Genomic DNA, 20,178 nt, shown 5'->3' on the forward strand with positions numbered 1-20,178 from the left:
AATTATATTTTAATTTAATTTTTCTTTTTTTAAAAGTGAAGCAGTTGGGGTTAAGTGACTTGCCCAGAATCACACAGCTAATAAGTGTTAAGTGTCTGAGTCCGGATTTGAACTCAGGTACTCCTGACTCCAGGGCCAGTGCTCTATCTACTGCACCACCTAGTTGCCCCGAGGTTTAGTGATTAACCCATAGTCTCATAGTGAGTGTCATATTGCTGGGGTTTGAACCTAGGTTTTCTGACTTCACACCTACTATTTATCTTCACCTAAAATATTCGTGTTTCCTTGATATTAACCACTAAGACTTTCATAAGTCCTTCCTCGCATCTTGGACAAAAGGGGGCCATTTCTGGAAATCAGACTTTCTTATGAATTCCCAAATCACTTACCCAGGGTCCTGACCCTCAGTGCTTGATGGTGGCTTGAGAGATTCACATGTATCAGTCAACAAGCATTTATTAAATTATTATGTGCTTGGCATAATGCTAAGATCTAGAGATACAAAGCAAAAGCAAACACAGGCCTTGCCCCCGAGCAGCCTACATCCTAATGGAAGAGATATTATAGACATTGATAGTAGACAGAAGAAAATTGGAAAACACTAGCAGCTGTAGAGCCTGCGAAAAGTCTCCTAAAAATGTGGTTGCCGAGTTTCATCTTAAAGGAAACCAGTTAAGTTGGTTTCCAAAGAGTTGGGGGGGGGAGCGAAGAAGGGGAGCATTCTTGGTATGGGAAACAGCCAGTGTGATGCACAGAGATGGAAGATGGAGCATCATTTGTAAGGATTAGGTAAGCCAATATAGTTGGACCATTGAGTACATGGAGGGAAGTAATGTATAAGAAAACTGAAAAGTTGAGAAGGGATTGGGTAAAAAATGTTAAATGTCAAGTAGAATTTAGATATGATTCTAGGAGTAATAGGAAGCCACTAGGATTTAATGGAATGGAAGAGGGTATGTGACATGGTCAATCCTATGCTTTAGGATATTCACTTCAGAATATTGATTATAATGGGGAAAGACAGGTGAGAAGTAATGAGGGGACAAACTAGGGAGGAGCTATGAGAGTCGAGACAAAGGTACATATAGGAGAGATGTTGGAAAGAAAAAAATGACAAGATGTGTCCTGTGTTGAGACTGAAAACTTTTCAATTGGAGGATCTTACCCATGCCAAATAGATGTCCAGCTTGAGAATCCTGTGACAGTGGTGGTTGAAATCCTGCAACACTGTTCGGTGACAGAAGATTTCTCTGAAGGGGTTATATGTATTATTTTCACATCACAGTACTTTAAAGTTTAGAAAACTCTTTCTTCATAATCCTTTGAGGTCAATGCAAGTATTGTTCTTATTGCATAGAAAGGGAAACTGAAGCTTCAAAGAGAGGTGACTTTCTGAAGATAATTTACTTAGCAAATGTGAGAACCAGAACTTAAAATGTATGTCTCCTGACTGCAACCAGGAGGTGGAGATGAGGGAGGCAAAGGAGGCCAGTGTCACTGGATCACAGAGTGTATGGAGAGATGTGAAACATTTAAAAATTGGAAAGATAGCAAAGTGGTTATGATGAGCTTTAAAAGCTAAACAGAGAAATTTAAGTCCAATTCTGAAGAGTCACTGGAGTTTACTGAGTAGAGAAGTGATATGTGTTTTAAGAAGATCTATTTGATAGTCAAGTGGAAGATGGAGAGACTTGAAGCAAGGAGTCCAGCATTTCCCCACTGTGCCACAGTTGCCTTTTCTCATTGAGATTAAATGACATACTGAGGCCCCTTTTAATGAGGTCAGTCAGTTACACTATACCCTGCTTCTTACCAACTTTCAGGACAAACCCTTGTTGGTCCTCTGATTTAACTGTGTTCATTAATGTTAGTGCCAATTCCTTTAGGGAACTAATCATCAAGCATTTATTAAGTGCGTACTATGTGCCAAGCACTGCCCTAGGTGTTAGAATTGTAGGGTTTAGAATAGGAAGGGACCACAGAAATCATCTACTTTGGGATTCATCCTGTGTATTTTATCTTATGTATTTAAAAATGTCATTCTGAGAGTGGATCCATTAACTTTGTCCTACTTCCAAAGAGGTCCACGACACAAAAATGGTTAAGAAACCCTGATTTAGTCTAACCCAATCATTTTAAAGATGAGAAAATCTCATTAAGAGACTTCCCCGAGGCCACACATGTGGGTAAAGAGATGAAATGCGGGTTGCCTGACTCCATATTCATTGTTTTCTGTGCTATAATGGGTTTGCTAGAAAAAGCAACAGAATCAAGTCATGAAATGAAACCTGTTTTTGTCTGTCATTTGGGGCGGGGAGGGGGGATGTAACCTATCACTGTTGAGGGTTTTTTTGGGTTGGGTTTTTGGTTTGGTTTTTTTTTTGGTACTGTGCTATGTTGATCTGGAGGATCTAAGAGAACAATCCCAGTCTCAATTCCAGGTTGCTAGAGTATCTCCACCTTTCCCTTCATAGGTAAAAACAATAGCCACTTTCTGAGTCAATAATAGAAATGAAAAATGGGAGGAAAGACTGGGTGTGAGAGGGAGACTTTTCCTGGTGCTCACAGTCTGGGAGTTCTGGGATGCAAGTCATTGTATGAACAACAGCAGAGACCATTAATTTCGTGCTCTAGTCAACAAATGAACTTAAAAGGCCCATTTCCTCTACTTAGAGCTAGGGCATTAGATTGGATTATAATGCCTCATGGCCTAAATCCGGGAATAAGCAAGTCATTTTGTTCCTCAATTTGGACAGCAAGCAATTCCACTCAGATTCCAGCAGTTAAGTGCTGGGGTGGAGGCTACTCTTTGAGACTTAATAGCAAGATGAAGCCACTTAGCCATCAAATAACGGGAAATTCTCTCCAAGGTCTCTGGACTTTCTCATCCTCTCTGACTTTATGGCATAAATCCTTTAACACCTCACATTCATAAAGGACCACAGAATTACATTCTGGAAGCAATCATCTATTCGAACTCCCTTATTTTATACACAAAGGAATAAGTCCAGCTAATGGGAAGTACAAGATGGTGCAATAAACAAGCAGATGCTAGGTAATGTCAGACTGGGGAGGAAGAGATGCAGTATTTAGATTATCTTTAGACAATCTCATTCTTCACCAAGTTTACAGTCTAGTAGAGAGATCAGACACCAGCACAGATAGCCCAGGGCCACTTAGTTTAATATTTGAAAGATATGTTCATTGCTCTGTTTCTTTTGTCTGATGACACTGATTTGCTATTCTTCTAATATATAAAGAACTTTAAATTGAAAAATAAAGGAGAGGGAGAAAATTGTTTACATTTAACAAACTGGATACCATGAAAAATACCAGAGTTACCATAAAAATCATACTAGACCAAACTCAAGAAAGGATCCAGTAATAAAACATGGACCAGGATATATGCATGGAGATATATTAGCAATGTTTTATTATGAACAAAGTATAGGTAGTAAATAAAGTGAACAATACTAATGCAGACAGGCAAATTTAACTACATAGGTATCACTAAGCCTTGATGGAATTGATCCTAGAATATATCTCTAGATGGGTATAAAAGGAACAGGACAGGTTAAGGAAGAGGTGTTGGCACTAGAATAGCATTATATATTAAGAAGATATGTTTATGTGAGCCAATCCAGAAACCAGAAGAAAAGGAGTAAGGTAAGCACTTCATTTGTGTGAAGATAAACAGAGGCAAAATTGTTATTGGACAGATGACCAGCATAGAAAAAGGAAAGAGATGAGAATGGAAAACAATCCTGACAGAGGAATTATGGCATAATAATGGGGGACTTCAGTTATGTGGACATCTGTTCATTTCTTAACTTGCTATAATGATAACTACATCCTTCAAAAAGCGGGGGAAGTATTTCTGGTTGAAATGGCAACATGAAATATTGTAGAAGAACACATCTCTCCCCCATGTTCTCTGCCATTGTTCTTTTGAAAGGGCACCATGTTGAATAATGGTGAAGAAATGACAAGATTATACAAAAAGACAGCCAGAAGCTATGGGCGCTGGAAGAAGGATCCTGCCAAGGAAGCATGCTGAAGCTCAAGTGAACAGCCCAAAAAATCCTCAGCAGTGCCCTGATGTGAGAAAAACCAAGAAGAATAGAATACCGCAGCAGTACATTGGCCAGGATTCACCAGAGAGGCTGGAAGCCCTCAGCTACCTTCAGGGAAAGGCCTACTGCAGAATCTTGACTAGGGATACTGAAATATGCCAGTGTATGAATACAGACACACCAGGAAAGATGGAAGTCAGTGTCTGGTCCTGACTTCAATTTTCTGAGCACCTAAGAGGCCTAACTCTCACCCCACTAAAAGAATGGGAAGAGGGTAGCACTCAGCCCTGCAATAAAATCCAAAATTAAGAACTGAGACTGGAGATGTGAGTAGTAACATAAGGAGACACCAGACACAATGAAAAAATATCATGGATCGAGGAAGGCCCAGAAGAAAAAAATGACTATAATAAGTAAAAGTAAAGTTGCAGGGGAGAGATGTCTTTCTCAAAAATATTAGAAAGTACTTGAAATAAATGAAGCAAAAAGTTAAAAATGAAATTAGTTATTAGGGAAAAAACAGTGCTTAGCACAGAGCCTGGCATATAGTAGGTACTTAACCAATGTTTCTTGATTAATTGACTGGAGGCATGATAATTTAGTTGCTGCAAAAAAAAAAAATTTAAACCACATGGCAAATCTTTTTTTAAGAAAAAATAGGGTCAAGGATTTTAAAAGTTACATGATGAAAAGAGGAAAACCAAAGAAAGGAATAGGCCCATTGCTTGGGTGGATGTGGACTGAAACAGAACTACTCAATTCTCATTATACTTTTTACCTTTCCCCTCCCCATTCTTGTCAAAAAGAATGGTCTTTGAGCTGGGAAGGAGAGAGCAAAAACAGTTAATAGGGGAATTTGACACTCAAGATAATTAGTTTGCAACAGAACACCTTGATGAATTCATTTTATTGTCAGGTGTGATTGCTGAAGCAGTGTCCTTGATCTTTGAAAGGCTATGGAAAATGGGAGAGGTGCTGAAGGATTGGAGAAAAGGAGATGTTTTGACTTTTAATCGAAAAATAAAGGCTAGTGATCTTGACTTTGTTCTTGGCAAAATTCTTGAGTGCATTATAAAAAGAAAAGGATGGTGAACATCTAGAAAATGAATCAGGATCACAAAGAGCCAGCATGGCATCATCATATCAGATCAGTCTCATTTCCATTTGGGGAAGGGAGCATTTACTAGACTATAAATATGGTTTATTTAGATTTCAGGAAAATATTTTTAAAATATCTTTCATGTTATTCTCATGGATTATAAATAACATTATAAATCTTAATCAGTGCTTGTTGACTAAGCTAGGCAATAGCACAGTTAGGCAGATTCGGAATTGGTGGGATGGTTGACTCCAAGAGAGTAGTCACTCATGGTTCAATATCAATGTTGACATGAAAGGATGTTTCCAAATACTACCCAAGGGACCTATGCAGTTTAACTTTTGAACCACTGCCTTGGATGATACAACAGTATGATATAACAGTTTTCATAGCTAAATTGATATTAGACTATATTAAGAGAGACTAGTTCTGGGCAACAGATTTTAGGGAAGACATTGATAACCTAGAGATTTTATAGAGGGGGGGTAACAAGAGCATTGAAGGATCCTGAGATCATGCCACATGAGGATCAATTGCAGGAATTGGGGAAGAAAAGACTTAGGAAGGACATGATAACTGAATATTTGAAGTGATATCCTGTTCTAGGAGAGATGGGAAAATGCAGATTTCAGCTCAATTTAAGAAAGAAAACACCCAATTTCCTAATAGTTTAAAGATTTCCAAAAGAAGAATGGACTTCTCAAGAAGTTTGGGCTCCCCATCTCCAAAGTCCCTAGGTGAAGGCTAGCTGTGACCATTTGCCTGGTTGGAGATAAAGGGGGTTCTTGGCATACATGTTCTATAAAGTGCCTTATGATTCTGAGATTCTGTGATGATCTAGATGTAACAGAACCTGGCCCTTTGAGTCCTCAAGGTGACAACTAAACTTCATTTCCCATCCCCATTTCAGGGGAAAAGGAAGTTCAGAATCTGTTTAGCCATGGAGGGATCTGAACTCTCCAGCAGTTAGCACACATCTGCATTGTGCTCAAGGCCATGCAAAGGAACATGAACAAGAAGTATTCTACGTGGTGAGATTATCTCAAACTTGGTGAATTTGATGCGGCATACCATCCTTGGCCCTTCGTATGATGTTTTACAAAATAAATATCCTAAAGAGTACTTTAAGGCTTACAAAGCTCTTCTTTTACAACAGCCTTGTGTGGTATGTAGTGCAGCTATCCCCATCTTACAAATGAGGAATCCAGCGCTTCAACAGGGAAAGTGACTTTCCTGACACTTGGCATGCACCTACTGTGTTGGAACTGGGATTTGAACTTGGGTATCTTGAATCTCAGGCCAGCATTCCTTCATTTGGGGAAGAGTGGGATAAGGAAGTCCAATTGAGTTTTCCTATAAGGAGACAACAGGGAGTCCATGTCAGGAGGGACAGATTTGTTTCTTCTTGTGCTGCCGATCTTCAGGTGCTACCTGCACCTCCTTCCTTCTCCTCTTTCTGATTGCTAAGAAGCATTCCCTTATATTGAGCTGAAATATGCCTCTCTGCAACTTCAGAGGTGAGTATTTGGTAGCATGGTTCCAGAAAGTACAACCACTCTGTGCATTGTTTCCCAGCTATGTCTACCCATATTCTTTTGTGCAAGGGACACTAGTGTTGAATGGTAGAAGATTTAATTCTGGTACCTGGGGTTTATGACTGTCCTCCCAAACACCTCTTAGCTACCAAGCTATCCCCATTGGCAGAGTAGAGTGGAACAAGCAACTAACTGCCTTCTTTCTCTTTACCCTGTAAGGATTGACTTCTAGGGAAAAGGGCTTTTTCATTCATTCATACATACATTCAATAAGTATTTGTTAAGTGATTGCTGTTTGCCAAGCACTGTGCTATTTGATGGAGACAGAAAGACTAAAAACATTTGGGACTGAGTCCCTTATTTGGACACTGGAAGAAACCCTGAATAAGGAAATAACAGTCCTAGGTTCTGGCTTCAGCTGTGAAACTGTCTCTCACTTCTTTCCAAGCTTCAAGTTTACTCATCCATTACAGTGAGGGAAGTGGACTCTTATTTACTGAGGTCCTTTGCAGCACTGACATTCTAAATGTAGTTAGAACATTTAAGGGAAAAGAACATCATTTTATCAACTGAATATATCAATTGCTCACACTTACATTTGCATTTGAGCCTGAATTAGGTGTTTGTTATAAGAAAAAGACGTGTAGGTTTATGTGCAATGTTAAGGGGCAATACAATAATAGAAGTGTTATAGTTTTGTGGTGCAAGGCCCAGGGTCTGAGTGCCAACTTTGCTTCTTATACCATCTGTAACTTTGGTCAAGCCCCTTCCCCTAGCTGGGCCTTAGCTTTCTCATTTCTACCATCAAGAGATTGCCCTAGAAGAACTAAGCCTGTTCTCACTGGGAAAAAGTGTGTCTGAATTGTCTCTGGGTGACCTTATGGGAGGGGTGTGTGTGTGTGTGTGTGTGTGTGTGTGTGTGTGTGTGTGTGTGTGTGTGTGTGTGTGTGTGTGTGTGTGTGTGTGTGAGAGAGAGAGACAGAGAAAGAGAGAGAAAGAAGGAGACTGACGGGTGGAGGAATGGTGAAGAGTGTTAGGAAACAGCATTTCCCAGGGTGCAGTGAGGGCTTTGGCCCCATCACACCTCCCAGGGCCTACACTGCATTCTAAACACACATATTTCAACAGTAGATACTCCAGGCCCAAGCACTGGCCCTGAAAAAAATTGTCTCTCATTCCACTTTAATGCATCTTTTTTATTTATAAAGAAAAAAGGTCCAGACTAATCCAACCTTTCTTGGCATTTTAAGCCAATATCTTAAGCCCAGTTATTGTTGTCCTGGCCAGCTTCACACCATCCTGCGCATGTCACTGAAACATTGGAACATATTTCCATTCTTTGGGCTATTTTTTACCATCCTTCCTGCCTCTCACCCTCCTTGGGCAAGTGATGCCCACACTGTCCTGGGGTGCCTTTAGCAGCCAAGCTTAAGGGACAATTTTGTACTGAACAAGGACATTATTTGCTGCTTTAGGATTATATATTTAGACCATAGAGGATATGTCTTGCTCCATTTTATAGATGAAGCAACCAAGTCCTAGAGAGACTTTAAAACTCAACTGGTTTCAGTGGTAATACATAGCAGGGATTGTGGCTCCACTACTTCTCCCTGACTTTTATGCTTAAGAAGGCAGTACTTTAATGATCCAAGATAATTCCAAAGGATTCATGATGGAAAATGCTTTCCACATCCAGAAAAAAGAACTGTGGAATCAGGATGTGGATTGAACCATACTGTTTCTACTTTTTTTTGTTTTTTGAGGTTTTTCCTTTTTGTTCTGAGTCTTCTTTCACAACATGCAGAAATAGGTTTAATGTGATTGTACATCTATAGCTCATATCAGATTACTTGCTGTCTTAGGGAGAGGGGAGGGAAGGGAGGGAGGGAGAAAAATTTGGAACTAGAAATATTATAAAAACAAATGTTGAAAACTATCTCTACATGTGAGTGGAAAATAATAAAATTTTTTATGACTTAAAGAAGGAAGAACATTTTCCTTATGTAAATATAAATGAAGAAACTGAAGGTACTGACCCCCATGTTGGTGCCTTGTCAGATTTGGGTCTCTGGTATAGTGGGGGCAAGCACTGGATATGATATGGAGTTAGAGGAGTTAAGTTAAAATATTTGCCATTTCCCAATTTACTGAACCCTACTTTTTCTCTCTGTATAACGAGGACAGTGAGTTAGATTAAGAACCTTGCCAGCTCCAAACCTTATTTAAGGACTAACAAAATTCAAAACAGAGAGTGATGGGCAAGGGTGGACATACATGTAGATAATAGACTGAGTCCTGATCTGTCACATGATAAACACAGTCCAAGATAACATAGGTTGGAATACAAGATTATTTATCTAGGGAACCCAAATCTTCTCCAGATATAAATGAAGAACAAATAGCAGATAAAATATAAACATGGCAAAAAATGACCTGAAGGTCAGAATTGAACACTAATAGAAATTAAATTGGGGATGGGGGGGGGGCAGATGGAGAGGATGACTAATGTCAAAGAGAGTAGAGAAAGTCAGGCATTATCTTTCTGCTAGAAGAACAAATAAGAGTTCCAATGAGAGAAATTTAAGCTTAATGTAAGTAAAAGCTTCTTAATAATCAAAAAGTGGAATGAGTAGCCATAGGAGGTTATGAGTTATAGAAGACAGAACTGTAATTCAGGAAAAGGCTGGATTACCACTTAACTGAGTATGCTGTAGTAGGTATTCCTTTTGCAATATAGACTGGACTAAAGGTCTGCTAAGGTTCCTTCCAATTCTCAAATTCTGTGGATATTCCTGAGCCCTTGTGTGCCCAGCCACGTACTTCACAATATTGCACAAAGATAGAAGAGGGAGAAAACCAGGCCCTGTCCTGAAGGATCTGTCTATGGGCCTCAAAAGACAGCCTCAGGGGGGCAGCTAGGTGGTGCAGTGGATAAAGCACCGGCCTTGAATTCAGGAGTACCTGAGTTCAAATTCGGCCTCAGACACTTGATACTTAACTAGCTGTGTGACCCTGGGCAAGTCACTTAACCCTCATTGCCCCGCCCCCCAAAAAAATAGACAGCCTCAGGGAGTTCCATGGTTTGCAGGAGATAGATGAGAAGTGGATCCTGATTTTGTGCTCTAGGATCTCACAGTCTTGGGCACTAAGAAGAAGATGGGTCTGGCACTTAGGAGCCCATAATGAGACATTTTAAAGCAAAGGCCAGCATTTGTTCTAGGGATGGATAATATAATCAAGTGCTAGAAGTAGATGGTTACAGATGGTCAATGCTTTCTGTGATTAGGAAGGGAAGAGATTAGTGAAGGTTAATCTGACTTTCTGGAAGGGAGTAACACATGACGGACTTCAAAGGTTTCTTGTTGCTTAGCCTCTTGAGAAGACATCTCTGGAACATTGGAAATGATTGATTGACTGTGAGGAATATTCAGGGGAACAGAGGTGGTATATTTAAGAAAAGGGAAGGCTGAAAAAATTGAATTTCTCTAGGGTCATCTTGTCCGTCTTGGAATTAGACTCAGAATTGCCTCATATAGTGATGGATTGTGACCATCTAATGAGATGTCAAAGTGACATGGACCTATCACTAACAAGAACCTAGCACTAACCTGACCTTATCTCACAAGTGTAAGCTTTGAATTCGTTAAAACTTAAGGAGAATGGGGGCAGCTAGGTGGCGCAGTGGATAGAGCACCGGCCCTGGAGTCAGGAGTACCTGAGTTCAAATCCGGCCTCAGACACCTAATACTTACTAGCTGTGTGACCCTGGGCAAGTCACTTAACCCCAATTGCCTCACTTAAAAAAAAAAAAGTTAAGGAGAATGGGGCAGCTAGGTGGTACAGTGGGTAGAGCTCTGGCCCTAGAGTCAGGAGGACCTGAGTTCAAATCCAGCCTCAGATACTAGCTATATGATCCTAGATAAATCACTTAACCTTAATTGCATTAAAAAAAAAATCTGGGAGATGGCAGGAAAACCTAGACAACATTTAGTCCTGTTCTCTTCCTCCGTGGTCCACTTTGTTCTTTCCTGTTAAGTAGAGTCTAGCTTGAAAACAAAACTTCAGTGGTTCCTTCCACCACAGGGATATGATAGTTATAGGAACATCGTGGACAACTTGCCACTTCAGAGATGGGAACATGTATAACCGGAAAAGATGTTCCAGTCAGTCTTAGTGCCTTCATAATTAGTTCATTTTTTAAATTTTATAAGCCATAATTGGTTAATGTTTTCAATGAACAATTATTAGAAATTTAAATATCAACAGGAACATTTCAGTGTACAGAGAGTAAGAGATAAGGATTATAAATGAAACCGTAGTTTCTAAGTGGATATTGAATTTAGTACAATGGTAACAAAATTGCCTCGCTCATATCCCTTTCTGAACTTCTTTCTGCCTGTTTCTGTGTATTTTAAAAATATTTTGATACTTTTTCTTTCTTTTTACATCACTATCACCCTCCACCAACAGTCCCTCTCTTTCCAGTAGAATTCTTCCATTATAATAAATGAATCTAATTAAATAAAACAAATAAACATATTGGCTTTATTTGAGAATATGTATTACATTCTGCACATCTAAATGCTTCCTTCATCAGTCTTCTGGAGTCATAATAGGTCATTGCATTGATCAGTCTTTCAAAGTTGTTTTCCTTAACATTATTGTAGTTATTATATAAATTGCTCTCTGATTCTTCCTGCTTCACTCTAATCAGTTCATACAAGTCTTCCCAAGTTGCTCTAAACCTGTTCTTTTCATCTTTTCTTACAGTGCAATATTATATTACATTCAGATACTGTAATTTTGCACAGACATTCCTCAGCTGATGAGCAATCACTTTGCAGGTGTTTGCTACAATAAATTCTGCAATAAATATTTATGCAACACATTTCCCTCTTTCTTTGGCCCCTTGTGGTATTTGACTACTAGTTGTATCACTGGTTCAAAGGGTAGGTACAGTTTAATTAGTCAGTAAATATTATTAACTGCTTACCATGTACTATGCTAAGTGTTAGGAATACATATATGAAAAAGAAAGATAATTCCTTACTTCAAGTTGCTTATAATCTTATGGGAGAAGACTGTGCACAAAAGAAAGCTGAATCTGGGGGTAGGGCATAGGGGTACCCAGCACAGGGACTTTGTAGAGAATTCCAAAGGTGTGCAGCCAGGTGGGATATAAAGAGATGGCTGGCCTGGGGTTCCTCCTTAAATGAAGGTTTTGGAGCCCATTGTTCCACTCTCCAATCAGAAGGTAAAGTCCAAATTGCTTTCCAATTCATTGTTCCACCAATAATGCATTAGTGTGCCTAACCTCTCATTGCCCCTTCAATATGTCATTTTCCTTTATCATCTTTGACAATCTGAGTGTGAGATGAAACCTCAAAATTGTCTTAATTTGTTTTTTCTAATTATTAGTTATTTGGGGTATTTTTTCTACATGATAATTGATAGCTTTTCTCTCTTCTTTTGAAAGCTGTATGTTCATATCCTTACCATTAATCTGTTGAGGATTGGCTCTCTTGTTTCTTATACATTTGTCTCAACTTCCTATGTATCTTGGATAAAAGATCTTTATTGGATAAATTTTCAACAGGCAGTTTTTTCCCCAACTACCTTGTATTTATTTGTGGAGGTAAAAAAGCCTTTCAATTTTATCTACTCAAAATTATCCAATTTGTCTTTTATGATCCCCTCTATACTTAAATTAAGTATTCTCCTTCTATGCATAGTTGGAAAAGGTATAGCCTTCCTTATCTATTTAATATGAAAAGACCCAGAGAACAATGTCCAGCATGTTGACTAGATGCTATCCTTTCAGAAAGATATGGTCGAGAATTGCACAAGAACAATCATCTTTTTCTTATACCGTGCTATGGAAATGCTTGTTTTATTTCATAAATTAAAATTTTAAGAAATAAGAAAAGAAGGCTTGGATGGCTGGTGGTCCATACTGTTAAGAAAGGATCCCCATTAAAAGATCAAAGTAGAATTTTTTTAAAAATCAAGATAGAAGTAGCTTTCCCCTGACCGTATGAGACAAGGGTATGATTTAGAACCTAATGAACTGCCTCCATCTCTCTTCCGCTGGAATTATATTGATTTTATTTGGTTCATCCAAACCAATTGGGGATTTGAGGAGAAACTATTCAGTGAGTTATTTAATGATTTCAGTGATACAGGGAATTCCCAGTGTGTAAACTCCTTTCACAATGAAAATTGGATTGTCTTCTGTAACCTGTAGTCTTAGAGCATGCTAAGTGCCACTGACTTGCCCAAAGTCATGTAGCTCTTGATACTGCTTCTCTATACATTATGTTGCCTGAATAATTAAATCTCGTATTTACTAGCAGCACAGATCAGATCCTGAGTTCCTTCTCCTTGGACAAGGAGACCAGCTTGTGGGGGGCAGGGGGGGGTGAGGGCAGGGGAGAAAGGCTTTATTATTAATATTTAAGCAAAAAGTGGCTCTGAGTGTAATCCTGAAACACTGCCCAGTCCAAAGAGCCCCCTCTCCTCCTTTCCTCTAGGAGGATGCATTTATGAGTATAGAAGGTTGTCAGATTTTCCCTTGGTTCCTCATCCTCCCCTCTTTGGAGCTTTTCTGTGCTATACTTTACTAAGTAAGGACACCAGTGCCTGTCCTTCCAGATACTTTGTGGACATAGTAAACTCACTCCTAAAATAACTCTGAGGAAACTGACAAGACAGCTGTCTCTCTGACCCTCTCCATCTAGCCCTTCCCCCCACCTCAAAATAACCAGAGCCTGGCTATCCCATAGCTGCGGGGGCCAAGCTGTGACCACTGCTTCCTGCCGGGCCTCTCAGATTCCACTCCCACAGCCTCCACTCCAGCCTAGGCCTTCATCTACTCTCACCTGGACTATAATAATAGACTCCTGACTAATTGGTCTCCTGATCTTCAGCTTCTTTCCCTCTAATTCATCCCACCTCCACTCTGCCTAATACACACACAGGTCTGATCATGTTACTCCTTTACTTAAAAAAAATTCAGTAGCTCCCTATTGCCTGCAGGATAAACACTTGTCCTGATTTTTAAAGCTCCACTCCACCAGCTACTTTACCCTACTCCTCTTCCTCTGTGCCCTGTACCAGAGGTGTCAAACTAAACACAATTTGTGGTTTTCTAAGTCAGTTTGAAAGCACAGGGATTAATTGCTATTTGGCTGTGACAGCACCCCTCCATACTCTAGCCAGACTAGATCTATTTTGTCTCATTCCCCTCCTGCCTTCTTTTATCACCTCACCTTTACTCACACCATCTTCCATGAGGAGAATTGATTCCTCACCCCCATCTCCATTTGTTAAGATTTTTTCCTTTCTTTAGAACCCAACCAGGTATAATATCTTCAATGAACCATCTCTGATTTCCAACCTCTTTTGCCGCTTCCTACCTTTATACACACACACACACACACACACACACACACACACACACACACACACACACACACCACATGCTCTTCTCATATTTCTCATACCCCTTTGTCTCCACCTCACATTTCTACTTATCACATTCTTCCCTGTATCACAATTATGTGTATACATGTCTTTCTCCCTTGTAGACTGTTAACTCCTTCAGTGTGTGTCCTATATCACAGGTATCTTTGTAGAGATAGAGCAGAGTCAGCACAAGGTCATAAGGAGAACTTGGGAGCCCCGGGTTCGAACCTTGATTCATACTGCTGCATGACCCATAAGCAAAGCACTTTTCAGTTGCCTCATCTATTAAAAAAGGGACAATAATACTTATTCTGCTTTCATCCATCACAGGGTTATTACAAGCAAAGTAATTTGTAAATTTTAACTTGCTAAACAGAAGTGAGCTGCATCTTTATGATGTTCAGCCTAGTGACTTTCATAGGGTGACCTATCAACCACCCTCGTAAAGGTGAGCAGAAGTCTGGCAAGGAGCAGGAGGCAGCAGCATCCTTCTCCCCTGTATTCTCCCTTCCTTCCCCTAGTTGCTCTCAGGGAGTTGTTCTGGGGCATATATTCTGCCTGTGAGCCAAGTCCCAAATAGAGTGTCTAGCACCTAGTTCAGGATGTATTTGTGTTGAATAAAGGATAGTATGTGAATGTCTTTGGCAGCTGTATGTATGACCGGGCACTTACTGACTCTTTTCTCCTCCTGTTTTAGGTGTCATTATGGCTGGCAGGGAAGGTTCTGTGACGAGTGTGTCACTTATCCTGGCTGTCTCCATGGGAGCTGTACGGAGCCTTGGAAGTGTAACTGTGAGACCAACTGGGGAGGACTTCTTTGTGACAAAGGTACTCGATGTTCAGCTCCAGCCTTGGCAGTGAAGGAGGGGAGGAACTCCTCTCTATGCAGTATATGGAAGGGAAGGACAAAAGTGAATTAGATCCAAATGGATTTCACTGGACCTTTGCCATAGAGACTAGTAGAAATCAAGATGGAAAACAGGATCTAATAAAAAGGAGACTCTTGATGTGAAGAAAAAATTGCCAACATTTAATGCTGTCTAAAAATGCAATGGACTGCTTCAGTAGATAAGAAGTCTTCTTATCCCTATAGATTTTCAGGTACAGGTTAGATGATGACTGCCTAGGGGCTTAAGGAGATAGAGAGAGAGAGAGAGAGAGAGAGAGAGAGAGAGAGAGAGAGAGAGAGAGAGAGAGAAACATCCTTTCTCCTTTGCCAGACTCCTTGTGGTCTCCTCTGTTTGGGTAAAGGGGGCCCTTATAGAATCCTAGCAATGGGTTTGTGTTGAGCACTAGGAGTTGAGGAAGGGAGAATGATTCTGGCCCAAAGTCTGATAACATTTAGGACCTGTGACTTTGGAGACTATACAATGTAAGTCTGTCTCTCTGTGTTTCTAGACCTGAACTACTGTGGAAGCCACCACCCATGTACCAATGGAGGAACATGTATGAACACAGAACCAGACCAATATCAGTGTGCCTGCCCTGACGGCTACTCAGGAAAGAACTGTGAGATAGGTATGAATGCTGTTGCCAAGGTGCCTTGGCTCCCTCCTGGCATCATTACAGTGGAGTCTCAAGGAACTCCTTCTTGGTGGCTTTTTTTTTTTGCCTGCTGAGAAACTATTATCAGTGGGGCTCAGTAGAAAGATTGCTGAGCAGGGACTCAAGAAACCTGGAATCCAGTCCCCATTCTGCTACCATCTTAGTATGTGAAGTAATGGTGAAAGTCACTGAACTTCCCCAAACTTTGATTTCCTCATCTGTAAAATGGGCTTGGGGACCTCTATTCTGGCTCCTTCCTAAGGCAGTTGGAAGCATATAATAAGAAAACAATTGGTCTCTTCCATGTAGAAATACATGCCCTGACCTCCACCATAGTAACTGGGAATGTGGTTGGGGTGGGGTTGGGGGAGGCATCAATTGAAGAATGGTTTCTTTTTCTCCTCTTTTGGCTTGGCATGTTAACCACAGACAGTGGCTCACAGGAATTTGTTTTTTTTTTTTCCCAGTGGAACATGCATGTGTGTCTAACCCCTGTGCCAATGGTGGCTCCTGCCATGAAGTCTACTCGAGTTTTGAGTGCCACTGTCCTTCAGGGTGGACTGGGCCCACCTGTGCCATTGGTAGGTACTTCACAACTTATATGTGGGGCCTATTATTTCCCCTGAGGAATGGATATTATCTGTATTAGGAAGAGTATCTAAGCAAATAGACTGTAAACACTCAAAGTGTTGATTATGTGGCAATATGAATAGGGGATATTCAGTCTCAGCTCACATTCATTCATTCATGCATTTGTTTGTTCAGCAGTCGGTTAATAAGCTTTGACCTTTGTGCCAGACTGTTCCATGGGACGAGATGCTTAAGATAGGTTCCCTACTCTCAGGAAACTCACAATTTATGTGGGAATACGAGTCATATAATGAACAATATAAGGAAATATATGAAAAAGGCCCATTTTGCTATAATAGGAAGGAATTTGATGAGAAAAAAAGTTGATGAGAAAAGAAAAAAATAATGTGCTTGTACCAGGACATGAATGTCATTCTTGGTCCTCCCAGCTTTCTCTCTGAGATTATCTTCCCTATATTATTATTATTTATTCCCAAGTTTGTCTCCCTTGTTAGACTAAGTACTTCATAGATAAATGCTTGTTCACTGCCTGATTGTTGACTGAATACCAGGCTAAAGAGATTGAACTTTACTTCCTAAGCCTCTAAAAGATTTTGAACAAAGGCGTAATATTACTAAACCTGTTCATAAGTAAGCCATGTCCGGTAGAGTGGGAACAAAGGATTGGAGGAAGGCAAGAATAGGATTGGTAAGAGGCTAGAGCAATAGAATGGTCTAGATTGGTGTTAATGGAGTAGAATCAACAGCACCAAGTAACTGACTGGATATGTGAGGTGAACGGGAGGGAAAAGTTAAAGATAAATTTCAAATATAGAGAACAAAGTAGCGCCACCAACTGAAATAGTTAAGTTAGAACAGGTTTAAGGGGAGAGATTTGAATATATTCTGTATTAGATGTCAGTGGAACATGAAGGTGAAGGTACCTTGTAGGCAGTGGGAAATACAGGTCTAGAGCTAAGAATATAGGTCAAGGCTGGATATGCAGACCTCTGAAAGGCCTCAGCATATAGGAGGTAGTTGGAGCAATGGGCATGTGTTGTTATTGATCCTCTTGGTATGGCTTTGTGCTTAGCTACCCTAATAAAGTCCTTACCTTTAGGGAGCTGTTCAGTTTTCTGAGGGAGCTAAGACCAGGGCAGGGGTTCCACTGTGCTTGGTTTTGTAAGGGAAAAGAAGAATGGATCAAGTATGAGTGTGTAGATTCTGGAACCTTCATCTTTGTCTTTGCTCTAACAGTGTTGTTCTTCTGGAGGGAGGTTCCCAGAGAAGTGGGGAATTCATCTCCTCCTTCCAGCTCCTATCATTAGCACTGGGATCTCTGACTGATGGTCAAGACCTCGGTATACTCCCCAACTTCTGAATTTTTCCTCTTGCATGAATATTCTTTGCAGATATTGATGAGTGTGCATCCAACCCCTGTGCCCGTGGAGGCACCTGCATTGACCAGGTGAATGGCTTTGAGTGCATCTGCCCCCAGCAGTGGGTGGGCACAACGTGCCAGCTGGGTAAGAAGATGTTCTTGGGGCCTTGGGAAGTATGCTCAGCCTCAGGGACACAGGCCCTTGGCTTCTTCCACCTTCCACCCTCCAGGCAGACTCACTTGTTCACTTGGCTCACAGTGCTATCTGCCTGAGTCTCATCAAACCAAGGCTTTAGACTCTGTGTGGTACATCCTGTGTACATGTATGGTCCTGTCCCTAGTCTATCCTTCTGAAGCCTCTGCTTTTCTTCTGACTTTCACCAGGGTTGGGGGTAATATGTAACTTTCCTATGGTCAGGACAAGGATCTTGGGTAGTAGTGAGGGCATTGGCACAGAGATGCCAAGCTGTCAAGTAGTAGGCACAGAAGGCAGAGCCGGAGCCTAAGATAACCAGTTTACATGTTCCCTATCCCCCTTTCCCCACATTTACCTCTTCACCTTGTTATTCCCTTAGGCCTTGGTAACCCAGACTAATCATTCTATGTCCTGATCCCCCATCCCCCTTTTCTTGTTCCCTCTTGCTTGCTGGGCATGGGGGCTCTGATGGGTGTGCGGGAGCTAGTGTCTTGCTTTGGTAGATGTGCAGGAGCCTGTGTCTGGTGGTGTGAGCTTTATTCTCTTCTCTGTCTTTTTTCACAGACGCTAATGAATGTGAGGGGAAGCCCTGTCTTAATGCTTTTTCTTGCAAAAATCTGATTGGTGGATATTACTGTGACTGCATCCCAGGATGGAAAGGAGTGAATTGTCACATCAGTTAGTATTGCCTCTGAGGGGCCTGGGGGAGGAGTGGCCTCATTTCTTCAGAGGGCAGATATCTCCCTAATGCCCTGTGGGTGAATGTCAGGACTGCAAGACATGGGAGAACCTGGGTTTGAATCCCTGATCTGCCACATGTATCCTTATGACCTTGAACACATCCTCTCCTGACCTCCTCCGCCCCAACCTCTGTTCCCCCATCTCTAAAATGAGGGAAGTGAAGTACATGAAATTCTTTGATCCTGTCAATTGCTCAGCCAAATGAATGAAAAGGAAGTCCTACAGGTCTGATTTGACCTTCCAGAGGCTCCTGGGGAGGACGCATTAACACTTCATTTGCAGTGGTGGGCCCCTATTGATGAATAAACTGTACAGTCTTCATTTTCCTTAAGTCCTTCTGGCTCTGACCTCAAGAAAGTTATCCAAACTCTTTTTGACCCTGTTTATAGCCTGGTTGTTGCCCTGAAATAACAAGTACGATCGTCTTTCCTTGGCCCTAAAAGTCCCATCTTCAGGTTTCTCCTGAAGAAACCCTAGTTCTTTTATAGATTTGTGATGTATGTATATCCATCCCTTCTTCATGGTGACTTTGTAGACTGAGTATACTCTCAATTTTTCCTTTTCCAAATGCTATTATCTGTAAGCTTGAACCAAAGATGCAGGTGAGTTAATAGTCTTAAGGTGGCTGATCCAGCGCCTGCTGAAAAGTCAGTAGAGATGCTTTTCATAGTAGGGCAACTGATTTAGAAGTCACCTGATACATTCTGGGCCTGAGTTTTCTTATCTGCAAAATAAAGATCAATCAGTAATGGTATTTTCACTACCAACCTCACATAATTGTGAGGAAAAAGTAAACCTTAAAGTGCCATGAAAATCATACAAGTTACAATTTTCGTGAAAGACACCATGGCCCAGTGTATAGAAAGTTGGCCTTGGAGTAGGGAAGATATGAATTCAAGTCCTGCCACTAATATTTTACTGGATTGGAGGGGGGCGGTAAGTCACTTAACCTTCCTCTCTTTGCGTTAGGCAACACTAAGACTCAGTTGCATTGTTAGAGGGAGTGTCCTTTTACCAGTGAGATCACAGGTCCAGTCCAAAAATATACACACATGCCTAATCATTATTTACATTAGACCTGGACCTCCTCCCTGGGTGCTTGCTCAGTATTCATGGATTTCTGAATCTCTTGCCAGTAGAAGAGGAGTTTGACCTAAATATATGTCCTTTGGTCTGAAGGAATCCTAGTCTGTCTGTATGTCTGTCTCTCCCTCTCCCCATCTTCCTTCTTCCTCCCTCTTTCCCTCCCCACGTATTTGACCTGCTCTCCCTCCCCTCTCCCTTTCCCCTCCTCTCCCCCTCCCTTTCCCCTTCCTGTCCTCTATGTTTTAGGGATAGACAGTGAAACCTGTGTTCTGTTTCCTAGATATCAATGATTGTCGGGGGCAGTGTCAGAATGGAGGCACATGCAAGGTAACAATCTCTTTACTTAGATTCAGTAAACATTTATTCAGTAAGCATAGCACCTACTATGTGCCAGGCATGTTGATCCAAAGTGGCAGCCTTTTTGTCTCTAGTATATACCACAGTATCTCAGAATGCAGCCCCTGAATGATGGGCAGAGAGGAAAAATG

The 20,178-nt window shown here is 40.9% G+C and overlaps 1 protein-coding gene across 1 annotated transcript in view; it reads left to right on the forward strand.

The window, feature by feature from the left end:
* The window catches only part of JAG2 (jagged canonical Notch ligand 2), a 150,563-nt gene that overhangs the window by 90,071 nt on the left and 40,314 nt on the right, over positions 1–20,178 (forward strand). The window contains exons 6-11 of the mRNA XM_043987552.1: positions 14,869–14,999; positions 15,570–15,689; positions 16,184–16,297; positions 17,699–17,812; positions 18,428–18,541; positions 19,971–20,017. Of these exons, the coding sequence (XP_043843487.1) occupies positions 14,869–14,999; positions 15,570–15,689; positions 16,184–16,297; positions 17,699–17,812; positions 18,428–18,541; positions 19,971–20,017 (640 nt within the window). The remainder of the gene's footprint in view (positions 1–14,868; positions 15,000–15,569; positions 15,690–16,183; positions 16,298–17,698; positions 17,813–18,427; positions 18,542–19,970; positions 20,018–20,178) is intronic.

The sequence above is a fragment of the Dromiciops gliroides genome, chromosome 2 (assembly GCF_019393635.1).
Source record: "Dromiciops gliroides isolate mDroGli1 chromosome 2, mDroGli1.pri, whole genome shotgun sequence".
Lineage (NCBI taxonomy): Eukaryota > Metazoa > Chordata > Mammalia > Microbiotheria > Microbiotheriidae > Dromiciops > Dromiciops gliroides.